General features: G+C 44.6%; 1 protein-coding gene across 8 annotated transcripts in view; it reads right to left on the bottom strand.

Annotated features, from left to right (window-relative positions):
• SRGAP2 (SLIT-ROBO Rho GTPase activating protein 2) overlaps positions 1-26,951 on the bottom strand; it is a 255,706-nt gene that overhangs the window by 105,602 nt on the left and 123,153 nt on the right. For all 8 annotated transcript variants that reach the window (XR_005010236.1, XM_036756769.1, XM_036756768.1 and 5 more), the window contains exon 4: positions 15,582-15,744. Coding sequence is in view for 7 of the 8 variants with exons in the window: in XM_036756769.1 (XP_036612664.1) it covers positions 15,582-15,744 (163 nt within the window). In the remaining variant the exon portion in view is untranslated. The remainder of the gene's footprint in view (positions 1-15,581; positions 15,745-26,951) is intronic.

The following is a 26,951-nucleotide window of genomic DNA, read 5'->3' as shown; positions in this document are numbered from 1 at the left end:
CTGATTCCCCAAACGGAAATTCTACAAACGTAGGCCAGCACCCTCTCTGCAGCTTAGGGCCTTAGGAAGCTGCCTGGAACACTGGGATGTTAATTATCCAGGGTTCCACAGCCAGGAGGTGCTGGGATTCAGGACCTGAACTCAGGTCTCGCCGACTCCAATCCACTAAGTGACATTGCTTCTCATTTTGTATAGCCATATATATTAAAATATGTGTGCAAAGATGTACATATTATAAATATAAATATATGCACATATAAGTATATTTGTGTAATATATACACATACACACACATACAGCTCTATTTATTTGTAAATCTCCCCAGCCCTCGTCTCTTTTGAATTCCAGTCCTCAATCACCAACTGTCCATTGGACACTTTGAACTAGATGTCCCATAAGCATCTCAAACTCAGCATGTCCAAAATAGGCTGGGGAGTGGATAGAGTGTCAGTCACCCAGCAAAGGAGGGCACTTACTAAGTGGGTGATCTCGGGAAAGCCCCTTAACTTCAGTTTGTCTCAGTTTCCTCATCGGCAAAATGGGGAGTATAATAACCCCCACCTTAGTGTTCTTGTGAGGGTCAAATGAGATAATAATATATGTGAAGTGCTCTGCAAACTTTAAGGTATTATAGAAATTCTAGCTATATTGTCATCCCCTCAAAACTTCCCTTTCTTCTAAATGTCTTACTATTGAGCATTTTGGACATGAAGCCACTGTGCTACTTCTGCATTCAACACTGGGACTAGCGTTGACGTTTGGAAAACAGCTCTTGCATTGACTGGTCTCAAGGGAACCTTGTAATTCTCCACTTCATCGAGGTTCAAGCTGGATGAGTTATACCTCCTGAAGCTCCATCGCATGGAGAAATCCTGCTGCATCCTTCAGGAACAAAGCTTCGTAGCCTGACCCTCGAAGCCCTGAGTTAGAAGACCTGATTTTCACTCCAAAAGGACCAACAATTCACAGGGAGCTGCGGCCCTGCTCTTCACCCAGGCTAGAAGGAGGATGAAGCCAGGACTCCGTATAGCCCCAAGCTATGCAGTATCCAGCCAGAGGCCGCAGCTCTGATCACATCATTACATCTGACGGGGAGGAAGCCCATCAGGTGTGTCAGGAATCATCTGCTCTGATTAAAATGCTTTTTTAAATCTCCCAGACCCAGAAGGTGATATGCACTGATAACTTTGATAATGCCGGGAGGTACAATTAATTTCTATCCCTCTTTTCCACATAGTATTCTGTGAAGGGGACTAGAAGGGCAGAACAAAATTCCACTGAGGCTTCAGCCTATAGCTCCAGTGCAGAAAGACCACTTAGCATTCAGCATGCAAAACTTCCTCCCCACTTCTGCTGGAAAGGTGTATAGTTGGAAAGCATAGGGAGTAATCATTGTATGTCTTTAGGGGTGGGGGTGGGAATGGAGAAAAGAAGGCAATATTTGATATCCACCAAATGGAAAGTAGAATAAAATTACCATGAATAACTCTTCATTGTTTCCAAAAAGAATATCTTTCTTTTTATTTTTTAAACTGGGTATGAAGTTTTGTAAAATAAATGTATGGATGTGAAGTTGTTTATCTTATTTATCTGATCAGCAATCTTTGAGTATTCCTTGCTAAAGTGAAAATTTGTCTCTCTAAAGTTTTCTTAATTCATCATCTCATTTTAGTTTCACAATAGCCCTGGGGAGAAGGATGGTGAAAACTTGCACGTCCATAGACTTTGGAGACCTTACAGATATTTTAGTCCAACCCTTTCATAGATGAGGCAACTGGAGCCCAGAGAGGTTAAGTGACTAACTCAAGGTTACGCAGTTTGGAAATTACAAAATGAGAATTCAAATTTGGGTCTGGTGACTCAAATTTCAGGCATATTCCCACTGTATCACATTTCCCCTTTCCCCTCCTTCTGCCACCATCCTAGTAGTGCTGGCCTACATTATTTCTCACAAGGATTACTTGTAATATCTTCTCAACTAACCTCTCAGCCATCTGTTTATCTTCTAAAAGTTAGGGAATATTGTTCACCAGATTACCTTTCTGAAATGATGACTTTTCAAACATGGCACATTTTTGTAAAAAATAGTCAACTCTACCTACCACCCCAATTCCTCAGATAACCAGTGATTCAAGGTCTTCCACAATCTAGCCTCAGCTTAAATTTCCAACTCCATCCCCTATCACCATCGCCACAAAAAGCCTCTGCTATAAATAGCTACTCCAGTCTCCTCAGAGTTCAATCAATAGGCAGTCCCTAAGATACGATGGCATTATGGGCTGGGCTCTGAGGATACAATGATCAACCATAACATGGCCCCTACCTTCAAGGGAATTGCAGTCTAATGGGGAGATAAAAGACCACCGGAACCAGAAAGGCCCTTAGAGGCATCTGGGCCAATCCCTTTGTTTTATTGAGGAGGAAACTGAGACCCAGAGAGGTTAAAATGGCTTGCTAAGGTCACAGAAATGCCCAGTGGAGATGCGGAGGAGATTTACCCTAGGCCTAGAACATCACCTATTTAAATGCACAGAAGTCAGGGTGAATGAATGAGCACCTATATACTCAGTATGGGCTAGGCATTGTGTTAAGCGCTGGGGACAGAAATCCAAAAGTGCCACAGTCCCTACTCTCAAGGGAATTACACTTTAATAACAGACCACCCAAATACGGGAGTGGTGGCCAGGTAGGGGAGTGTCTGGGGAGTCAAGGGAATGGCAGACTGATCTGGGTAGTCAGTTGATACGCCCTTTCCAGAAACAATGGCTATATGGCAGGGTAGTGAGGACAGGAAGGACAAGATCTGCAAACAGAGAATGGCCCAGTGTGGCTGGAACACAGAGTGTGAAGTGGAGTAGGGTGAAATGAGGCTGCAGCCAGATTATCAAAGGTCTTGAATCCCAGGCTGAAGAAGTTAAATTTTACTCTGTAGTCGAATAGGAACTAATGAAGATTGGCATCAGGGAATTTTCTATTTCAAAAAGATTTTCATCTGTTAACATATCAGTGCAGCTAGGTGGCGCAGTGAGCAGAGCACAAGCCCTGGAGTCAAGAGGACCCGAGTTCAAATCCGGCCTCAGACATCTGACACACTTAACTATCTGTGTGACCTTAGGCATGTCACTTAACCCCAATTGCCTTCCTTTCTCCCCCCCCCAAAAAAAAAGATATCAGTGGACTTAAGGTAGCATTTTTGGCAACCCTGGTTACTATAGGACTAAGAGATAATGGCCTAATCCTACCTCTCCCATGAAGCCTTCCCTGAGCACCCCCCTTAGAACACTTCTGGTCTGTCCTACTCTTTTTGTTACTTATTCAACAACAAGGATTATTTACTATTCTTTCTCACTACCTTTTCTGATTTCCCCCTAAATGTCGATGCCCTCCTTCCAAATTACCTTGTATTTAACTACTTTGTATGTATGTATTCATATTTCTATATATTTGTATTTACTAACCTTAAATGTTTTTATATGTACTACTTATGTCCCCTATTAGAATCTAAATTTCCTGTGAGTAGGGATTGTTTCATTTTTTGTACTTACACCTAGTACAATGACTGGCACATAATAGGCACTTAATATTTAATGACTGATTACTAATGTAAGGTGATGCATTACTAACAATTTCATGAGAATATGTTCTCATCCTATGGTTAGACTGTAAGCAGACTGAGGGCAGGAACTGTGTTTTAAATTTATTTTGTACTCATCTCAGCCTAAAACAACACTGAAAAATACTAAATGTGTATTGTTTTGTTTTTTTTTAAATTGGTGTTGAATTAAATTGAGCCAGCAATCTGGCAATGCTGGTTTTAAAGCAATGCTCATTTTTCTCAGAGAGGCTTTGAAAGAGGGAAGGGAAGTGGGACATGTGTTTTCCTCTGGCCTCAGCATTCCAGGACCAAGCAGCAAGAAAGCAGAGCAGGATGAAAACTTGTTTGCTACTCTCCACCCCTAGCAGAGCATCAAAAGGAAAACAAGGTCATGAGAAGAGGCGACACAGGAAGGAAGTGAGGCCAATTTGCAGAGAAGGCTCAGATTCTCCTGGCTTCCGTGAAGAAGTGATTAAAGCCAGAGACTTGGGCTCCCAATTCCCAGGCCATATTCTCCCTCCACCCCAACTGATCAGATGCTGCTGACAAGACCTCACTGTAGGCGACAAGTACAACTCCATCCAAGAAGATAAAGCTACACCTCCAGAGGCAAGAGCATTAAACAGACACCATCCTGCCCCAGCAGAGCCATTAGCCCTGAGGAATTCAAAGCACTTTCCACACACAATATGGTTTACTTCCTCAACATCCACATCATTCTCAACATTTCTACAGCGAGAAAAACAGCTGCCCAGCACAGGGAAAGAAATCTCCTAAGGACATTCAAGGAGCCACTGCCAGAGCTGTGAAGAATCTGGCTTCCCAAAGATGCTAGAGGACTGTGCTGCAAAAAAGCCAAGGAGATGAAATGAGAGGAAAAGGGTGCCATTTTGCTAGCCATCATGCAGATCCAATGGGGAAACTCTAACAAGAATGTTGGAAAGTCCTCTTGTTGAACTTAAAAACCAGTCACTGCCCAACAGATCCTGATTAAAAAGGAGAAACTAAAAGAAAGGAAACAAAAGAGATCCCAGGAATCATGCCTCTCAGCCTTGTCCTTGGCAAAGGGCTCCCAGCTCCACACAGGGCATCCCAAGAAGATGTTCTCCTTTCCAAAGAAAAAGCCAAGACTGGAGGATTTGTTGGGTCCCTACAGTCTTATTAAGCCCCCTAATTAGTGTATGGCTGCCCTCCTCCCAGAACAAGAATGGAGGAGTAGGAATAGAGAATGGTACACTCGCTATTAGATGTGGTCCCAGGATCATTTGGTTTTACCTAACTGGGGTTTTTTTCATTGTTGTTGCAAGGTAATATTCTAGGGCAGTTTGGGGAATGACTATGGTATAAAAAACCCAAAGAACATCAATAAACTTTGAAAAATAAATAAAATAAAATGGCCAGAGAGAAAAGGCAGTTGAAGGGAATCAATCCATGCTGCTACTAAGTTCTGTGACATTAGAGACTATATAGCTTATTCAATATCTGACTCTCTTCCACGTTGCACAGTACTCTGTACACAGAAAGCATTTAATAAATGTTTTTGAATGGATGCATGAATATCAACTTAACAACAACTTAAATGTAACTTCTAATTTTACAAAGGCTAGTTTCAAGAAAAGTAGACTATTGACATTGTTAGTAATTCTAGTAGTAGTAAAACATTTGTGTAGTTCTTTCCTGCTATAAAGTGCTTTATATAAACTGTCTCATTTGATCCTTAAAACACCCTGCTAAGTAGGCAGTCCTGGCATTATCGTCTAGTTCTCGAGGGTACTGTGAGAAAAGCGCTTTGTAAATAGCAAGGTGCTCCATCAAACTTGATATAATTAGCCTAGAAAATGGAAGCTCCCTGAAGCTGAGAGATTTTCCTGAGACAGCACAACTAATGATGACGATGACGGTGATAACGACGACAGCACAAATGTATATATCATAAGGTTTTTACAAGAAGCTTTTTTTCCTAACAACTCTGTTAGGTAAGTTGTATTATTATCTCCATTTTATAGATGAAGAAACTGGCACAGAATTTAGAGGTGATAGGACCTTAAACATCATACTGTCGGGTGAATAAACTAAGCAGGTCTGTTACACTCAATGCTGATCAGAGACATTCTGCATTGCTGTGTAGGTGATACTCTACTGTTCTATCAAATGGATAACACTGCCCAGGATTGCCCCTAGACCACAATCCTTGATTGCCCAGGGCCTAAACCAAGAGACGACTTAGTCGTCGGGCCAGAAACACCCTAAGAAAGAAGCCACAAGCATGGCTAGAGCTATGCCAACAAGTGGGTAGAATGCAACCCTTCAAAGAGCCAACTGGGCATTATCAAGGCCTCCAGGAAACCTGGGAGACCACAGCTGCAGAATGAGCTCAGGACTATGGGCACTAGCCAGGAGGTGGTCTCATAGCAAGTAAAGAATAGAACAGAGACTTGAATCAAGGTCTTCTAACTCAAAATCTAGGACTTTTCCTGTTGCTCTAAGCTGCTTGGTTCCCAGGTGATTTTTCTTGCCTGAGATCACAAACAAGTCAATAGGCTGCCAGAGTCTCAGTTTTTGAAAGCCAGTGATCTTTCCAGTAGAATATGATGGCCTCCTCAGTAGTGCAGGAGGAACCTGAGAGCACTACTCACTGAAGAAAAAGGTGAGGACCAGGCAAAAGCATCTGAGAAACCAGCTTAAATACAAACATCACCAGGAGGGAGGGAAGAATAGGACGGGGGAAAAATGAAACGAAAAAAGACCAAGAAAAATATCTTTGTCATAAAGAGGAATTGTGCTCAACACGGCCAAGAAAAAAAAACCATCGAAGGAGCCCTCCTGACAAAGGCAAATGGAATCCAAAGGAGCCAACCCTACAAAAACAGACACAAGCTCCCCATTCTCCCTTGGCAGGGCAGCCAAGGTACAGAATGGAAATGCTGGCTGGAACTTAGAGACTTGGTCTTCCCTTAGGGTCTGACTGCACCACTAATAACAGACAATTACAAAGGCAGCCAGTCTTCCAGCTTACCAATACAGAACTACTACAGCCTTGCTGTTGATGCTATGATCAGCAGCTGGCTGTACTCCAGGGCTTCCACCTTGTTGGTACTGTTTCCACTCAGGGTAATAAGTATTTACACACGGACTTAGGACAGCAGGTGACGGATGATGAGTTTTATTAGTCACTTATTCTTCCCTGGCCAGGGAGGCAAGAAGCCACGTGTAATCTGTCCCACTGCCTCCTCCTGCCCCATGCCTTTGAGAGGTACAGAGTTAAGTCAAGTGCTCAAAACCAAACTCCGCAGAGTGTATGTAACTGAGCCTACAACTGACTTACGCTGCAGACAGTCACTGTTTCCCTACAATCCCACTAACAGCCTTGTGTGCAGTGGAAATTACTGAGTTTCAGAGAACTCTTCAGGCAGTTTGACCAAACAGAGAAGCCTCAATCAACAGGAGCAGAAATAGACACACCCAAGACACAGCATCTTTGGCTCGCTGTTTGTGCGTATGTTCGATCTCTCCAAAGAGATTAGAAGTTCTCTCTGAAGGCGAGAACTTTGTCTCCCCCTTCCCCGCATCCCTCTCTAGGACCTAGCCCAGGGCCTCTTGTGAAGCCGTTCAACTTAGTAATTGGCTGCTTTACTGGTCTGAGACAATGCTGGAATATCTGGTGGCTTGAAACTGTTTGTCCTTGGTCCACCCTTCTTTCTGCGGAATGCTTCTCCTTGTCCTCCCCTCTCCTCAGGGCCTCTCTTCCTCTTAGTCTGAAAGGTGTAACATAACTTAGGCCTGTGGATGTTCAATTCCTACCACACTGAGCTCTTAATGGAAAGGCACTGTAGAAATCTAATGGATAGAACATAAAAAAAAAACAATTTAGGCAAAATAATCAGCCATCTTTGATACAGTCACTCTTTTTGTGTTATATCGTCTCAAGTTCCAAGAAGGACTGGGACCACCCTGAGAGCAGCACCAAGGGACAGGACTTATTGGGAGTCATGGGCACAACGTCACAGCAGCTATAGCCCCTGATGCTCTTCGAGGCTTCCCCACTGTTAGCTTTGGCAGTGAACCTGACTCGCCTTATCAGTGGAGATACCTCTGAAGTATCTGGCAGCCTTCCATCCCAGCTCAAACAAACCCAGGCCTCACATCTTACTGTTTCTCTCCAAAGAGGATCTCTTCATCAGACAAAGGGAAAGCAAAGCTTAATTGGATGAATCCAGGCCTTGCTACTGCCCAGACAAGCCCAACAACTGCGGTGAAAGGGAACAGCTGGCTACGGAGCACCATGAAACCCTGTTAGGATCAGATGGAAATTCCAGCAATAGAGATTCAGGGACAGGGGAGGAAGACACAATCAGGCATATGACTGTTTCCTTCAAAGATGTCCCAGCCCTGCTCTGAAGCCTGCCTCAAGAGAACAGCGTGTGAAGACGCAGCTCAGAAGAGCACATATCCCTCCCCTGTGACCTCCACCCCCACCCGACCAATCATTCACTTAACAAATGCACCTTGGACACACATCACCCTGTGCCAGCCCTGTGGTGACTCCCGCTCTTTTTCTTGGTCATCCCCAATGTCACTGAGAATGCAGCTCTTCAGAGATCGCCCTGCTCCACTCCCACATACATCAAGTAGCTGGATGAAAAGAATGAGTGGGAAACCTTATCTTAGTCCCAAGAGGGAGACGGGATGGGTTGGGTTCCTGTCTTCTGGAATCTCTTATCTTCCTTCACTAGGGCTAGTGCCCTTCAAAATGTGCCAAAGGAAATCTGAATAGTCACGGCAATTGTTTCTTAATTGAGTTACCAATGTTCATCTGAGACGCGTGTCAGTGGGGGTGCCCTTAGTGACATCAATTGACAGCCTCAAACATTTTCTCCTCAGCATGTTCCTCTCGGCTCCTTCTCTTCCAGCAGGGCTGCTTCTTGGTCAGAGGCCCAAACATCACCAAAAGGGGAGCAGAGAGCCCTGGGCTAGTGGCCTAAGGAACTTGGACCAGGACCTATGGCATGTCCCTGGATCAGTCGCTACTATTCTAGGCTCAGCTGCCTAGTCTGTAAAATTTGAGGAGCAGAAAATCTTTGAGGTCCCTTAAATCCTAGGATTCCATGACTCTGCTTTATCAATACCTGCCCCCAGCCTCCTCGACCTCACCTAGGGGCAGACACAGCCCACACAGGCAGGATTTCTATCCAGACTGAAACAAGTGAGAGAATGCTTACCTAGAACCTGACCTAACTTTCCTGAAGAAGCTCTGGGACTACAGTGGAAAGAATTCTAGCTCAGAGGACAGATGCAAGGTCTGAATCCGGGCTCTGTCTCTTACCACCTTGGGTGACCTTGGGCAAGCACTTCACCTGTCTTGTTTCTTTATCGGTAAGAGGATGAGCCCTAACATTCCTTCCAGCCCCCAAACTACGATGCCCAAGCATCCAGAAAAGAACTGTCAGAACCAAAAGACAAGAGAACTGAGAGCCAAAAGGAATGGAGGGCCTGGAGGAGGGATGATTCAGAAAGTGTCTGGGGACTGCTGGGATAAACCCCTGGTCTTTGCTGAAGTCTGAGGAGCTATCAGAGGTTACAAAATGCTGTGCTCAAGGCAAGGGGACGACAGACAATTCTTAGGTCCTCAACTGAGGGATGGGAGAAAAGGCCCATCTTCCCAACTGGGAGAGCAGCCACAGCCCAAGTTTATTTTAGCCGGGAAGGGACGGGGGGTGTGGAAGGAGATTTATTTCTGTTCTCTAATGGGTTCTTCAGCACACACAACTCCTATAGAGACCAAATGGAACAGAAAGCCCAGGCCGCTGGCAGTTAGACTTTGCACTGCTTTGGTCACTGTTTTTGAAGGCTGAGCGCTAAACAAACGAAGGTGGCAGCAATAATATTTGCCCAAACCTTGGCTCCAAGGGGGTCAGACAGATTTAGCTTTCATTACATGGAAAGGAGGCACTGGGACGCCAAATGAGTAGCTTTCCCTTGAGCCCCTGCACAAAGCAGGTCTGTTTCTGGGCTGAGGCTGAGGGGCTGATTTTCCCAGATGTCCCATTTAGCTGGAGGAATCTCTGCTGCTGCCTCATGCAAAATGTAAAAGCTGCTTCAGCAGCAAGAACCGCAAACCAGGGGGGCAGCGGAGGGGATCCCTTGAGGGGCCCAGCAGCATAGACAAAACTCTTGTGCTGCTACCCTGATAGCCTGAAATCTGTCTGCATTAGCTGTGGCCCAGATTCTTGGCCGATTTCCACATTCAAGCAGCCCCTGACCTCCCTCTCGCTATGAATTCTCACTCTGGGGAGACAGAACATGCTGCCCCATTTCATTTATGACTTCCAGCTGCTCATCCAATCACCTGGTATGGATAACAATCAGAGGGGTGCCAAATGCTGGTGTCTTACACCCTAGATATGGTCCTCATTACTTTCTGCCTGGAATATTCCACTATGTCAAATACTTGCACTTCGATTCTTCTTACTCCCCACCCCCTTCTCCCTCCTCCCTTCCTCAAACAATCCTTTATATCGCTGCCAGATTAATCTTCCTAATACATAGCTCTAGTCACATCATTCCCTGGCTCAAATACCCTCAAGGGCTCCTCACTGCCTACCAAATCAAGTGCAAAGCAGGTTGGCATCAAAGCCTTTCCACAATTTTGCTGCCACTTACCTGTTCAGCCCTATCTCCCACTACTCCCTTTTCATAGCTGCTAGGTGGCTTGGAGTCAGAACACTCGAGTTCAAATCCTGCCATAATAGCTATGTGACCTTGGTCAAGTGACTTACCTTCCCTCAGACTCAGCTTCCTCATCTGTAAAATGGAAGGATTGGCCTAGAAGGCATCTAGGATCCCTCCTGGCTCTAAGCTGATGACTCTATGGATCCTTTCTTCCAGGAAAACCAGACTTCTTTGTCTTCCCCAAACACATGCTTTGCAGCTTCTGGGCTTCGTCTGCTTACCCCATTCTCGGTGCTTAGAAAGCCCTTCCCTGGCATCACTGCCAGCTGAAATCCCACCCATTCTTCTAGAGCCAATTTAAATGCCACCACCATCAAGGCTTTCCAGATTTCTCCTGCTGGAGGAAGAATCTAGAATTCATTTTCCTGTTCTTTGAAATATATTTATTTGTGCTAAGCCCATCTTATATGTGTTAGCTTCCGGAGAGTAGAGAGTATATCTTACTCATTTCTGTAACTCCCTCACTATCCAGTTGGTGCTCAATAAATGTTTACTGAATTGAATTATGTTTAGCTTTCCTTCAAAGGTCTGTGACAAAAAAATGCAGGGCAGGGTATTATTCTACAACTATGTGAAATACCTGGAATTACTGGCAAAGATATGAAAAAATCTTAGTGTGCTCTAGTTTATAAATTCCAGAAATATCATTCAAATAAAGATTTTCCTGTTGGAAAACAATTGGAAAAAGACTGATCTGGTTTAAGTAGATTTAGAAATGGATTTCCCAAATAATAGTCTTTTTAAGCTTATAAAACTAGCCAGTGGATTCAAGAACATTAGCGTGCAGAAGTCTCCATGGGCCCTTCCTACCAGAGGAAAGAAGAAGTCTGGACTGGCCCTTTTGTGGCTGGATCCAAATCCACTGGAAAAGCAAGGAGCCAGATTCTTCCACCCCCACATGTGGATCCAATTCCAGCTTCTGGGTTCTGAGACACCTTGTGAAATAAACACACCTGCCAGCCAAAATGGGCTTTGATACTACAAAAAGCCATGACCTCAGAAACAGCATTCTGTCCTGGGATCTCCCAGGTAGAGCTATCCAAAAGGAGCATGAGCTGTGCTCCCAGCTGCCCATCATGGAAGGTCTTCCAGCAGTGGCAGGATGTGCATTGTAGAGGATGCTGTAGAAGGGTTTGCTATATTCCAGGACCAGTTAGAACAGGACGTATCTGAGATCCTTTCAAACTGTGAGAGCCTGTGAAACCACATTTCCATCTAAAATGTCTGACAAAAGAACTATTTTCTCCCTTGGCCCAGCTCATTCTCTCCCCTCATTTGCTTTTATCTCTGCTATCACAATTGACCGTGCATTATAGGGTCTGGCAACAAAGAGACAGGAGCTTTGAATATAAGTTGCTCCTCTTCTCGTAGAATCATAGCATGTTGGACCTAGAAAGGCCCATAGAGATCATCGAATTCAAGGGTTCTTCACCTTCCTGTGTCACAAACCCCTCTGGTAGTTTGGTGAAGCTTCAGACCCATTCACAGAAAAAATACTTTTAAATGCATAAAATAAAATACAGAGGACTGGAAAGGAAACCAATTATATTAAAAAGAAAAACAAGTTCATGGACCCCAAGCTAAGAACTCATGATCAGATCTGACTCTGTCACTTGACAGATGAGGAAACGGAGGCCCAGAGATGAGTAATCACTGCTCACGCTCACACTACCGATTAGTGGCTAAGTGATCGAGTACTCAGGAGAGAGACTTTCTGGAAAAGGATGCTGACCTGGTAGAACCCAGCAGAAAGCCTGACAAATACCTGGTAGGGGCAAGCCAGCTGAGCCTGTAAGTCTGGTTCCAACCACAGGGGTTCTCATCCTTCTCAGGGTCTTGATACAGGTATGTGAGTGGCTTCTGTAACGGGCATGTGGCACTTCAGACTTGACCACATACCACACCTCACCATTAACAAAATGACCCAAAGATTCATTTACATTGGAGGGTACTGAGAAGGAATGGTTTCCTTGTTACTGAAAAGCAAAGTCATTCGCACCCAGCGCAGGTAGATTTGATCTGTTCCCAGGACTTCCCAGGTCAGCTTTTTCCCTGAGGTTCCCTGCCCGCACCAGACCCCCACTGGTGAGAGAAAAGAAATGACTACTCCTTCGAATGGATCAGGGAGAATGAAGCTTGGCTGCTGGTCAACAATCTCACGTAAATCTCTCATCAGCTACAATTTAATGGCTGAAAAAAGTTTGAAAAGGTCACAAAGAGGTCCTTTGAGGAACAGGGGCCTCTCCTTTATACCTCTAGGAATGGAAATGCATACTTAGCTCAGGGAAGTCAACCTAGAGTCCATGGCTAAGAATGTCAATGCTGGAGTGAATCGTGCTTTGAGAAAACCAGACCTCTGTGTCTGCAGCAGCTCCCATGCCAGTAGGCTGATGGCAATACTGTGAGGGAGCAAGCTAGTGGCTGGAGATACTTGTAGTATTTGCCCCCAGGGGTTACCTGCCTCAAAAAGATCCTAAAACACCACGTAGCAGCACTGAAGGCTGTACAGACCTCTTGGACAACTTCTCTGGTTAGGGGAAGATGATGAGCAACAGAGATAGGGAGGCTATCCTAAAGAGCTGTGCCCAGAATCACAGACAAGACAGAGGCTGGGGCTCCCTTCCCCAAGAGACCTCAAGCACATTTGAAGGTTCCACCGAAGCTCCATCAATCACTATCAAGATTTCACTTGACCAGACTTGAATGGGACTCACATTCTAGTCACCATGTAGAGAGGATTAATGAAAAGCAATGTCAACTGAACTGGGGCAGGTGTGGAAAAGGGTAAAGAGCATCCTCTGATGCAGGCTGCAATTGCTTCTCAGCACCATTAAGAACAGATCACAGGTTTCCCTGGCACACCTACTTCTGAAATGGACCACAACTGTCTACGCAATACAGTCAGGAGGCTGAAACAGATCAGAGTGGACCACATCCCGTTGTCAAAGCACCTCCCTTTTCTTGGCTGGATCATATCCCCCATGTCCTGCCTCTAAGAAGCCAAGAATCTATGGATTGTGTGACAGATACCACATTTCCATGGCTGAAGAAAATCCAGTGGGCTAATTAATTGTGCAACAGCACTTTTCCCAAATGACTATAATCTCCACGGGTCCCACTCATTTTCTCCATCCATTTGCTATCTCAAGGATCACAATTTACTAAGCTTTAGAGGAGTGGTGGTGTCAAACTTGAAGAGAAAGGGGCATCATATTGACACTACCTATGTTCTATTGTGTTAGTATTTGTTCTGTTAATTACATTTTAATCTGGTTCTACAGGCAGGTATGCTTTTCTAGAGGATCTGAAGGCACGGGAAAAGAAATATAGAGGAAAAAAAGATTCAAAATAATTTTTTCTCCAGAACGGTGAGAAGATGAAAAACCAGGACCTGAACCAAGACCAAGCCAGGAAGAGGGCCAAAAAGTTTTACCTTAAAAATATGGGAAACACCAAATGATTGAACCTCTGGCTATGTATCCACACTACAAGGATATTTAATAGAGTTGGATTTTTTTTTCCAAAATTTGACAGTTTTGTCAACTGGAAACCTATAAATTCACCCTCCTCTAGTGATTCCTAGGAAGACCACCCTTCTGAAAATCCTCCTAAGGATGACAGTATGGCATGTACAAGGGTGAAGGGCATTTGCCACTAAATTTTGCCACCAGCTTTCAACTTGGGAAAGCTGACCTGCTTTCTTTCAAAAAAAATGATTCCACATGGAACTCAAAGTACCAGAGTTTAGAGATCAGTGTCCTGGTCTATAGAAAGCATGGTGTAATGCTAAGACCACTAGACTTGGAGGTAGAAGTTACTGTTTCAAATCTCGGCTTTGCCCAGAACTCGGCAAGTCACTTTGGCCTGAACTTCTTCATTTGTACAATGAGGAGGTGGGAAAATGATTTCTAAGGCATTTCTAGTTTTCTGATATCATCTAGTCCCCAAAAGTCCATCTCTAATTTATAAGGTGATACTGGACAAAATCTCCAGTTAAACTGGTCCACATTTATCAGGGAATCATAAAGATCACCAAGTGAGGTCCATAAATCCATCATGCTAAGCCCAGGAGGAGAAAAAAATGTTGCGATATTAATAGATAATCAAGTTCCCAAGCCCATCATAGCCAAATGATTTCTGGATCAAGTCTCTGAAAGAGAGCTGAACCAAGAAATATGTGGGCTTGGAAAGTGAATTAGAATAAGAGAACACGAAATCATACTCAAGGTCCTCAAGTCTGAACAGTTCCCCAAATAAAGTAATGTTCTGCTGCAAATCACCAAAACAGAACTAGCAATCAATATATGGATGATGCAAATGATGACTTGTGCTGCAAGCCCACACACTAGCAAACTATGCTGGTGTGTCCTTTATGTGACAACCTTGCAGATGGCCACATGCCATGGCTGCTACTGATTCATCCCTGACAAAGAGAAAAGAATGGGGATTTCATGTATTTCATTATATTTGGACTTGCTAGAGGAAGAAATGGCTGTAAATATGCATAGGAGGCTACCAAGGGTTGGTTTGGCTTCGGTTTTGCATTTACTTACATGGTGTGTGTAAGAGCAAGCAAAGTGGGACTTTTTGTTGTCTTTTGTTTTGGAGTGCTTCTCAGCACTAAGGCAATCAAGTGCCTTTGATTGAGTCTTGCCTTTGTAAGAAGGCCCACACCCTTTTGCTAGTTAAGTCATGAGAGGTATGAAACCCTTAAGAGGTGTGAAGCCCTCTGACCCTGAAGAAGTGTATAAATACTCTGAGGTTAGCATTTTGTTTGGGGCTCACTCATTGGAAGTGTTGGAGTGGAGAATCTGGGTAGGCATTAAGGAGCCCCCAGCTTTGAAAAACCCAGATGTTGGAGCTTCTCTCTCTGGTAACTATGTATGTAATGTCTTGGACAGACTGCTAGAAGCCTATCTGCTGATTTGTGTTATTTTGCTCTGTTTATATAATTTCTGCTTGTAATTTCTGTTTGTGTTTTCTCTGAAGTTCAGGGTGCTGACTTTTTCCCCTGAACTAAGTGAATGATATATGTATGTTTAATTAAAGTGAGATTTTAAACCCCTTAAAGTTGCTTTCCTTCGAAAGGCAGATCAAAGAACTTGTGCTAGCAGCCCTCCAAGAAGAATCTGTGCTAGCAGCCCTCCTATGTGCTGGTGTTGTTGGTCTTACACCTCCACAGCAGCTGTTGGTAAGATTGTTGTTACAGTGTGTTAATACCCTTCCAGAATCCATACATAAGGACCTGTCTAATTACCTTTTTAAAGAGCCTTCCAGAATCTTCACTGACTTGGACAAAGCGAGGGATAATGTTATTCAGGTATATGTCGCTCAGGGTGGTGTGATCCCTGCTCTCTCGTTTCACTTGGTTCAAGAGGAGGTTCCAGCAGTTGACCGGTGAGAGAACATTCTGATCCTTCCTGTAGAGAGAGAGACAGAGAGAGAGAGAGAGAGAGAGAGAGAGAGAGAGAGAGACAGAGACAGAGAGACAGAGAGAAACAGAGAGAGCAAATGGTGAGAAAGACTGAGCCAGTCTCAAGGATGACAACCCAACCCATGTAGACACAAGGGTTAGAACCAGGGCTTGTGCTAGAAGCTGGCTGGTACCAGCTCCCACAGACTGTTAAATTTTTAGTGCTCAGAAATCAGCAAGTACTTCAAATCAGGGCTTGATTTATTATTTTTTATTTTATTATGTAACACAGATTAAATTTACAGGTGTATCTTGTGTATATCCTCCCCCTCCCCAGATGTTAAGCATTTACTGGGACATCACTAGCTAGAACCAGTTCAAAAGTGTAGTTGCTTTCCTAGGAGGAGGTATCTTGAGGTTTTTTTTTTCCCCCTTTTCTAAAAACTCTAAGGAAAAGAGCCAGATTTTCCTCCCTGGGGATAGACAAGTGTTAGGTACTGAGCCAATGCTATTTTATGCATTTTAGGTTATACAAAGAAACAACTATGATACATTACGAGCCAGGAATAAGACTTCTGATGTAGGGTATAGCTGAAAACCCTTCTCTTTTTAAAGGAGCATGCCTGAACTTAGGTGTGTTTGGTAGAATGAAGCTATCCATACTTGCGCTCTTGGGCAGTAATGACAGAAACTAGATCTGAGCGCACATACGCATATACTCACAAACTCTTAAAGGAGGATCCTAAGATTTCCAAAACTTCACTGGAGAGTCAAGAACAATCGAGGATCACTTCACTACGTGGATTAAGCCAAACAGTATCATTTAAAGGCAACAGTGAGCATCTACTCTTTCTCCAGTACTGGTTTGGGCAACAAAATACTCTAGGGAACATGAGTAACTTCTGTTCCCCTTGGAATCTGGATGTGTCTAACAAGAAACACAGAAAGCAAGGGATTGTGGGCTGCTCTTTGGACAGGAATTCTGAAATGGTTCACAAGCTGCTCTCTCCCCTTTGCCCTCTTCCCTCCCCTTCCTCTCCCCCCACTCTGACTCTGAAATGCAGAGAAAATAGCAATGAGAAGAGCTTACTCCTCTGAATCAAGGGAAACCTCCATTACAGAATCTAGTGTGCTGGGCATGCTGTGATTTCTACGGGACTTGGAAGCACAAATAACAATTAACAAAGAATCACTCCCCACCCAAATGGACTTCAGGACAAACCAGATCACCTAATCATTATCTCCCGAGAGCCCAGGATCTGGGTCATATGGAGAACAACAAAGCCCGAACTGAAACTCCCCTTTATCTGTCCCTCCTGCTGGGAGGGGCACTTAAGGTGCAACATCTGATCCATTCATATCACGGTCTGCTTGCAGAAGATAGAATTGCACTGGGAACCAAAATATACAAAGCTCCAATAATATTGTCCATGAAATACTACTTGAGAGTCAGAGATTCATATAATTAACTTACTTCTTGGGCCCCTCCTACACTGAATCACCACTTTCAAAGTGTTTATTATCTGAAAAGGCTGAATTTGAAAAAATCCTGAATTCCAACAGAGAAATAATTTAGGCCTAGATAACCAACAACATGTGAAGGGCCTCTTCACACAAACATTTATCATAGGCTCACAGACTCAGAACTGGAAAGGGCTATAAAGGTTGTCTAGCTCACATCTTTCACTTTACCAAGAAGGGAACTAAGGAGGCCCAGGGAGAACTGAGTGGTCCGAGTGATACATGCACCATACAGATAGTAAGAAGTGGAGTCAGGATTCTAACTCACATCCTCTGACTCCAAATTCAGTGCTCCTGCTACTAGGCTTCACTGCCTGTCCCAAACAAACCACATTGCAGATAACAGTTTGTAAACTACTTCATGTAGAAATCTGGGTTTGAAATGGATGTTGGTTTCTCCACTGGAAAAAAATTCATACATCATTCATTCATGATGTCTATGAGATTGGAAGCTCCATGGAGGTGGGTAGCACACCTTAAGGATCTTCATATCTCCTCCAGTCCCCAGCACAGTGCTCTTAATATGAGAAGATCCTAACAGAGGTCTACTGAATGAAAGAAGGAATGAAGACATGATGGGGGTTTCTATTCCCATTGGGGCCAGTTAGTGTCACACAGAGAAAAGTTTTTTCCACAGCCAGAGAGATCCTTATCCCTGTCTCAATGTCTCTAAAACAGATGCCATTAGTCAGAAAGGGTGACCCATAAACCTTTGCTGACGGCCCATAACATAGCTTCCCACTATGATAAGTATATTGCCCACTCATAGTGACTTAAATCTGTTGCATTGTGGATCTGGAATCAAAGTGCATGGGGTCTGGAATCACACTCAACTACTTTCTGTCTATCTGACCTTGGACAAATCTCCTCTGCATTCTGAGCCTCGGTTTCTTCCTCTGAAAAATAAGGGTGTTGTCTTAGATGATAGATCTAATTCCTTTGAATTTTTTCTAGGGGGCATCAGATACTTCTAAAAACATCTGCTGGTAAAGAAGAAGGTGATTTCTGTCCCTTGCCCTCTCCCCAGGTTACCTTCTCTTGGTCATTCTGGTGCCAGTGACAGAGATGGTAGGAGTCAGTTAATGCAAGACTCCATGACAAAGGATCCACATTCAAAATCCTGGCTTTGCCACTTACTCTCTGTGTGACCTCAGACTAGTAACTGAAACTCCCTTGACTTCAGGAAATAGAATGAGTGAGACTAAATGTTTCCTAAGGAACCCTTTTGGGATCCTTGGTGGAATCCTCAAAAAAGAAGGCAGAAAAATGTTTTGGATTAAAACAAAATTATTTTTTTTAATTTTACTTTTTTAATGAATAAAAATCTATTTTCTCTGTCTCCTACCTCCCCTCATTGGAACAAAAAAAGGAAAGGCAGGAAGGCAGGAAGGAAGGGAGAGAAGGAAGGATTCAAGAGATTATTTTTAACCCTTATTTACCATCACAGAATTATATCCAATGAGCCTTTTTAAAGGCAGAGTTACTCTAAGTAGATAATAGAGTATTGAGAATAATAATGCTTCATATTTATATATTTTAAATTCTCCATGCATATTCGCCTCTATAATCCCCATCCTCAAAGCCAGCATAATTAGATAATGATCTCTGATCACAATTTCCTGTGCTTCCACTCTCCTCTCTCTTACTTCTCCCATACCAGCTCTTCACGCTCATTCTGGCATCTGGCCCCATGACATCTCCCTACCTCATCAGTCTATCATTGTTCTCCAATCCATCAGTGTTGTTCTCCCTACCCAGACTTGATCTTAGAGCCAATCACTTCAATAACAACGTCTTTTCCAATCCTGACACCCTTGACCCCTTGACAATCTGCCATCTTCAGTCTGCTGCTCTCATTAACTTTCACTAAAACTGCAGAGGGAGAAAATCAGAAATTAGGATGATCAGATTGCTACAAACGCATGTATTTTAACTTCAACAAGATTCTCATTGCTACGCTGTAATTCTTGTATTCCTCCCTTATTGACTCTATTATGCTCTGTCCACAGCTATTCTTTACATTTCTATTTACTCATGATGACTTTGCTATCCTTTTCCCACCTCCATAGCTTTTGTATCTGTCCTTTCCTTTACCAATCCCTGTGCTGAAGGATCAGTCAGTCACTCCTAGGCTGGCACCCCTGCCACCACTCTCAGCATCTGTCATCAACTACCTCACCTCTGACTCAACCCTAGAAACCCCTTCCATCCAAGTTGTCTGCTACTACTTTTGCCTTTCTTTGTATCCCCAGAATTTAGCACAATGCCTGACAGACAGTAAACATTTAAATGCTGGTTGACTGACTGAGTACTTGAGCACTGTTAACTCTTAGCTGGACATAACCATGTCTCTGTCTGTCTGTCTGTCTCTCCATAGGGGATATTATAAACCAGTGGTGTCAAACTCAGACAGAAAGGGGGACACTAAACCATACAGAAAGATCCCAGAGGTTACCATAATGACTTAGAAAATGACATACTTGCATTATCTATGTTCTAATTTTTAAAAATTTATTTTGTTAAATATTTCTGAATGACATTTTAATTTTCTGGGCCACACTCGGGAATGTCGCTGACCTAGTGTTTGAAACCTCTGTTATAAATCATCTCGGCTCTCCTCAAGGCTCCTATGAAATGTTTTCCCCTCTCCTTAGTGGAGTACCTTACCTCCTACTTTACTGAGAAAACACAGGCTGTCTGGTGGATGAGCCCTCTTCTCTATCTCCTAATCACTAAACTCAATGGCTTTTGATCAGTCATCATTGTTTTTTTTCTTTTTTTTTTTTGAGGGAGGAAGGAAGGGCAATTGGGGTTAAGTGACTTGCCCAAGGTCACACAGCTAGTATGTGTGTCAAGTGTCTGAGGCTGGATTTGAACTCAGATCCTCCTGACCCCAGAACCGGTGCTTTACTCACTGCGCCACCTAGCTGCCCCATTAGTCATCATTCTTGACCCCTCTGCATGGCCAACCACCTCTGTCTCCTGGATACCCTCCTCTCTCCTTTTGTGGCACAGCTTGTCTCTTGGTTCTCACAGGCAGCCAGGTGGTGTAGTAGATAGAGAATGAGGCCCAGAGTCAGGCTTCAGACACTTACCAGCTGTGTGACCCTGGACCAGTCACTTAACCTCTGTTTGCCTCAGGTTCCTCAACTGTGGAACAGGGATAATAACAGCAGTTACCCTGAAGTATTTCTGGGAAGATCGAGTGAGAAAATAATAATTGTACAGAGCTTAGTACAGGAGCTGGCACACAGCAGGCATAATAAATCCTTATTCCCTTTCCTTCCCTTCATTCTACCACCTCATTACTCCCGAGGACGCTTTGTGGAATCGCTATCCCTGTCATGCCCATTTACAATGAGTACATCCCAAGGGCTCTGTCCTGGGCTCCGTTCTTTTCCCGTTCTACAGCTCCAGACCCCCTCTCTTGGTGATGTCATCAGTTCCCAACGCTTCAGTTACAGCCTCCAGCTCAGTAGATGACCCACAGACCCATCTACCTGGCCTTCATCCTTCTCTGGACATTGGTCCCACATCACTAGTGACATCTTGGACATTTTACCTGGGTTCCTCAGAGGCACCTCAAACTGTCCAAAACAGAATTCACTAACTCCCCTCTCTAAGTCCACCATTCTTCCTAGTTTATTTATGCTAAAAATACCACCATTTTTCGAGTCAAAGGTACAAGTCTGCAAGCTTGGCCTCGTTCTTGATCCTTTCTCCTCCCTTATTGCTCATAGCCAATCAGCTGCCAAGTTTTGCTGATTCTGCCTCTACAATTCATCCCTTTCTCTCTGCTCACACAAACTCAACCCTAGTTCTGGCTCTTGTCATTTCTTGCCCAGATGACTACAACAGGCTCCTAACTGGTCTCCCTGCTTTCAATATCCACCCTCTCCAGTCTTTCCTCCACCCAACTGGGATTCCCAAGTCGGAGATCTTACCATGTTACTCCCCAGCCAAATCATCTTCAATGGCTCCCTATAGCCTTTTGATGATACCAATTACCCTGTTTGGCATCTAAAGCCCTTCACAATCTGCCTTCAGTCTCCCTCCCTTTCCAGGCTTGCTGCCAACTGCTCTCCTTCAAACATTCTATGTTCCAGAGAAACTGATCTACTTGCCGCTGCCCATGGATGGCATTCCATATTCTAAACCTGGGCTGTTTCATGGGCTGACTCCTACTTCCAGAAAGTCCAAGGCTCCATAAGGCCTTCGCTGACCTTCAGTCACTAGTGCCTGCCCCCTTCTGAAATGATTTTATATTTACTTATTTGTATTAAACAATAAGTTTTCAGTAAACTGTAAGATCCTTGAGTTTAATTTTATTTTTGTCCCTGTACCCCCAATGCCTAGTACAGTATGCCGCACAGCTCCTGCTTTATAAGTACTTGCTGAGATTCATCTACTACTTTAGTGTCAGAATGGAGGCCATCTAACTGAATTCCCTTAATGTCCCCTTTTCACCCCTTTAAATCTCAGGTTTCAACTCCACAAACATTTATTTTTTACTACAGACTCTCCAGGACCTCATTTGGGGTTTTCTTGGCAAAGATACTGGAGTAGTTTGCCATTTCCTTCTCCAGCTCATTTGACAGATGAGGGAGCTGAGGCACACAAGGTTAAGTGACTTGCTCAGGGTCACACAGCTAACAAGCATCTGAGGCTGGGTTTAAACTCAGGTCCTCCTGATTTTAGGCCCAGCACTCTATCTACTGCACCGCCTAGCTGCCCAAGAATACAAAGATGAATAAGAGCTAGCCCCTGCCCTGAAGAAAATTATAGTTCAATAGAGGGGCTATTAAATGTTCTCAAATGAGGATAGCTGGCTTTTTTCTGGTTTGGACTTGTCACTTCATTAGTTTCGGGAACCCTCCACCAACCCAAACTGGCAACCTGCAGCTAACTCAGTCTTAGCTGCCAGAGCCACTAAGAAATTAAGAAAAGTGCACATGGACGTGCAGCTAGTATGCGTCAGAGGCAAGGCCTGTCTCCAAAGCCAATCCTCTATCCATTATGCTTGGTACCCCCTCACAAACTCCCAGCTGAAAGTAAGCTTTTCTTGCTTATTTGTTTCTTAAAGCACTTTATCTGGATCTCCTCTTTACCCTCATCACATTCTAAGTTGTATCATAGGAGATAATTAGATAATGGGTTCAGGTGACGTGAGTTGAATGTGAATCGAGAGCACTTCAATAGAAAGAAATGAGGGACTATATTAGCTGGTGTAGAGAGAGGGGTCCTAGTGGATGGGCACTGGGCCTGGAACCATGAAGACCTGAGTTCATGTCCTGACCCACACACTGACTAGCTGTGTGACTCTGGGCAAGTTGCTTAACAAACCGCCTCAGTCCCTGTCTCCACCCTGCCCCGCCCCCCCGTAAAAGGGAGACTGTAATAGCCCCTGCCTCCCAGGGCAGTTGTGAGGATCAAATGACATAAGAATGTTAGGCTCTTTACACGGTGCTTGGCATGTAGTAAGTGCTATATAAATGTCAGTTATCATCATCATTACTATTACTATTATTATATTTCAGGCATGGAGGACCAGGAACAACCAGGAATTCCATTTGGTCGATTTGGAGTGGGTGGTATCTTCCGGCCCTGCCAGCGCCCTCCTCCCACAGCTGAGTTCTTCTTGGCATCCCCATTTTAAGGGAGTGCCCAGTCCCTCACTCCTTTCCCAGACACCCTCCTGACTCTCTGGACTTTGCTGTCATGCTTCAGCTGCCTTCTCCCCCAGAAAGATCCCTCTTCCCCTGGAGGATTCCCCCTCTCCCTGAAGGCTCCCTCTCCCCCAGGGGATCCTTTTCCCTCTGCTGCCTTCTCATCTTGGAGAATCCCTCCATCTCTGCAGCCACCCCCCTTCCCATTTGGGGGTTCCTCCTAGAACTTCCATTTTGAGGAGATGTTCAGATGGCCAGTCATTACTCCTTTCTTTGGTCTCTTGACTTTACCACCATGCTCCAATAAGTACCTTCTTCCTACCAACCTGCCAGCCAAGCTTTTCAGTTCTTTTTCAATCTGTTGTCTTCCCCTCGTTAGAAAGTAAGCTCCTTGAGAGCAGGGGCTGTCTTTCTTTTTTGCTCATATTTGAACTCCCAGGGCTTAGCACAGTGCCTGGCAGTAAGTGCTTAACAAATGCTTGTTGACTTGTAGGGGAGAAGTGTGAAATATAGCTGGAAGTGTAGGTTGGAGTGGGGGGCTTGAAGTGCTAGGCTAACATATAAAGAGGGGTACCAAACACAAAATGGCCAAGGTGAAGTGGCAGGGGTGGGGACAGTCTGGGAACAGTCACCTAGACCTCAGAGTCATGTTTGACTCCTCCCTCCCCAACCTCACACATCCACTCAGCTGCTGAAGGCTGGAGGCAGAGTGATAGGATGGACAGAGCAACGGATTTGGACTCAGAGGACCTGGAACCAAATCCTGACTTTTCCACTTAAAACCTAAACAATTTTCCAGGATCATGCAGGTCTCTGTGTCTCAGTTCCTTCGTTTATAAAAGGAGGGACTTGCACTAGATGGACGACCTGAATCTTTCCAGCTCTAAGCTCCTATGATCTGGTCAATCCTGCCTCTCTGCTCCACCTCGAACCCATTCCTTTCTTTGCACGCAGCCGCCATAGCTGAGGCCCTCATCCTCTCCTCTTCACTAGCTTCCTCACTGGTCATTCTACCTGCTCCTTCTCCTCTCTGTCACCCCCTCCCCCCACAGTATGCTGCCACTCTTTCTTGCAAATCTGCCTTTTCCCTTCTTTTGGCAGAGGATTGGAAGAATGGGGAATGAGAAGAGATGGAGGGAAAGGCACATGTTCAGAGGGGAATGCCAAATGTATAGCATGCTGCCAGCTCTCCTTGCCAACTTGAGCAAAGGCAAGTTTCAAAATAAATTGCAAGTACGAAACACGCTTTGGGTTCAAAAACAAGCATATCGGTGAGTTGTAACTTCCTGGGGAGCCATCCCCACTCACGTGACGCTGCAGCCCTCTCTTCTAGGGGTATTCTTCCTGGGATATCGCTGTAACAATGCCCTTCTACACTAAGACTCTCGTCACCTGGGAGGTGGCAGAGAGTGCTGGGCTCGGAATCACTCCTGCCCATGTCACCTGCGTAACCCTGCCCGAGGTCCCCTCTTGCCCTTAACCTCCTCATCCATAAAGTGAAGGAGTTAGATTTAGTGACCACTAACATCCCCACTAGCTCTGATCCCTGTTTCTTGTCTCAGTTTCCTCATACGCTGATCCTCCTGGCTGTGCCATGAACAAGGCACTCCATCTCTGGGCTCCAAATGTTGCATTTTCTGCTCTAACTACTGACTTCTCAGGCTTCCTTTAAGTCCCTCCTAAAATCCCACCATCTACAGGAAGCCTTCCCTCAGCCTTCTTAATATAGTTTGCTTTATACAGATTTGTTTGCATGTTGTCTCCCTCATTGGATTACAAGCTCCTTGAGGGCAGGGACTGCCTTTTGCCTCTATTTGTATCCCTAGTGCTTAGTACAGTGCCTGGCACATAGTAGGCACTTAATAAATGTTGACTGATTGATACTGGCACACTCTGAAGGTAGCCGAAGGGGCAGTAAGGCGCATCTGAGCTTTTCTACCCCATTCATTCATCTGATGCAATGCTTGATACAGTCTCCAGTGGATGGGGTTGGGGTTAGATGAGGAGGGGGTGTCACTTTTCTGTTCTAGGAGAGTTTGTGATGGTCCCAACCTGCCTCTCCAGCTTCATTATACTTAATTCTTTTTTCCTACACTCTTTGATCTAGCCAAACTGTCTTGCCTCCTGTTCCTCACACATGGCATTCTATTTTCTAGCTCTGTTTCTCCGTGCCCAGAACATACACCCTCACCTCCCCTTAGAATCCTCAGCTCCCTTCAAAGCTCAGCTCCAGTGCCACAGCTCCTGCCTGGGCCGTGTCTGGACCCACCTGGTGGCTAGTGACTTCCCAATGAAACAACCCTGTATTCATTCTGCACATATGCAGAATACACTTACGGTGTCTCTCTTTATTCATGTACCATGTTACCTCCCTTGATAGAAGCTCCTGAAGGCATTTCCTTTATGTGCCCCCGTATCCCCCAGCAAAGAGCCTGGCACATTGATTGATAAAGGCATATGGATTAACTGCTTGACCTTTCCACGACACTCTGCTGTCTGCTCCCTGCAGCCTCTCACAAGCTGCTCTGGCCTTGTCTCCACTCAGCCAGGGAGCTTTTCATGATGCTTTAAGTTTTTCAAGGCTGCTCCTTTCTCAGACAGATCAGGCAAGGATTGGGGGAGTGGGAAATGCAAGAGATGGAGGGGCAAGGCACGCATGAGGAAGAAACTGAAAACACAGGAGATCTGCCTTCTAACTCAGGCAAAGGTAAGGCGCTAAGTCTCAGGCTAAGTCCCAGAGATGAAACACGCCAGGCTGGAAAACGAGCCTGTCGGTGAGACATGATTTCACAGGGAGCACTCGGAGGTTCTGCTCGAGTAATTTCTGACTCAATGGCTGGGCAGCCCTCTTGTATTTGGTGTGGATGGAGCTGAGAGATCTTAGTTTGCTTACAAGGTGGTTATTTGTCTTTCTATCTTTTCTTGCCAGCATGTATTTGTATAGCTTCTTTCCTCTCCCCACCCCCAGAGCTTTACACTGTGTAATGCTTGGGCATTTAAAGGGAAAAAGTCTGCATCCCTTAGGAATGTGTGGAACAGCTGCAAACCTCTTCAATCTCTAATCCCTAAAAAGCAGACAAAATAATCAGAGAAGTATTTTTCTTAGTAAAATAAAAAAAAAATTCAGCAGCCAGATCAGGAAAACATAATACTGTACTTGAAAGAATATGAAGCTAGAGACAAAAGGAAAGAGACCCAGAAAGTCACAAGCTGGTTCTGCATCTGTGGAAGAGATTATAAATGGCCTGGAAGGAATCACCTGATGGGCTTAGATGCTGCACAACTGAATCATAAGCTTGAAATGTATTATCTTGGAATACATTAGCTCATTTTTTTCTCCCTTCAATGATCCAGTGACTCAACCCAAGTTGGAGGCAAATGCCCAAACAGACTGCTCTAAGATATTTAGGGTACATGATTAGATCAAGGCACTGAATCTGTGAACGTCTAACCTATTTGTCTACAATCCATTTTCTCTGCCTTTACCCCAGGCCCCAGGCTTTGTCTATAAAAGGGAAAAGTTGCTCCTCAATGTCCATGTACCTCTTGGGGAGGCTGTAGGGAATGGGGAGTTAATGCCGGTAAAATCCTGGGCAGGAGATCTCCAAATGTGAGGTGCCCTCTAATTACTAATTGCTATTTCTTCAGCTTTGCAGATAGACTGTATGAGATAGGCTTTGTGTAGCTGGACTTGCTTTCTTAACAGGCTCTCCTCCTGAACTTTTGCACTGCTGTATTAAAGCGTTGATTGCACTTTCCAAACAAACCAGGGCTCAGCTTCCATCAATGTCCAACATGGGCCTTACCCAGTGCTGGGTCAGGGCCAAGAGCACAGCCTGCTACAGATGCACAGCCTCTCAGAAAATAATGGTTAGGATAAAACAGCAGCAACAGGCAATTAACAAAGCAGCTGTATGTCTAAGGGAAGACGTGAAAGAGATGCCAAAGGGAGGGCAGAGCTTGATCTGCCATTGCCCTTCTCCTCTGGGATGAGGGGACTAGCCTTGGCCCCTCCCTGGAAACCATG

This window comes from Trichosurus vulpecula, chromosome 4 (assembly GCF_011100635.1).
Source record: "Trichosurus vulpecula isolate mTriVul1 chromosome 4, mTriVul1.pri, whole genome shotgun sequence".
Taxonomy (NCBI): domain Eukaryota; kingdom Metazoa; phylum Chordata; class Mammalia; order Diprotodontia; family Phalangeridae; genus Trichosurus; species Trichosurus vulpecula.
The sequence above is the reverse complement of the archived record's forward strand: the minus strand, read 5'-3'. Positions and strand labels throughout refer to the sequence as shown.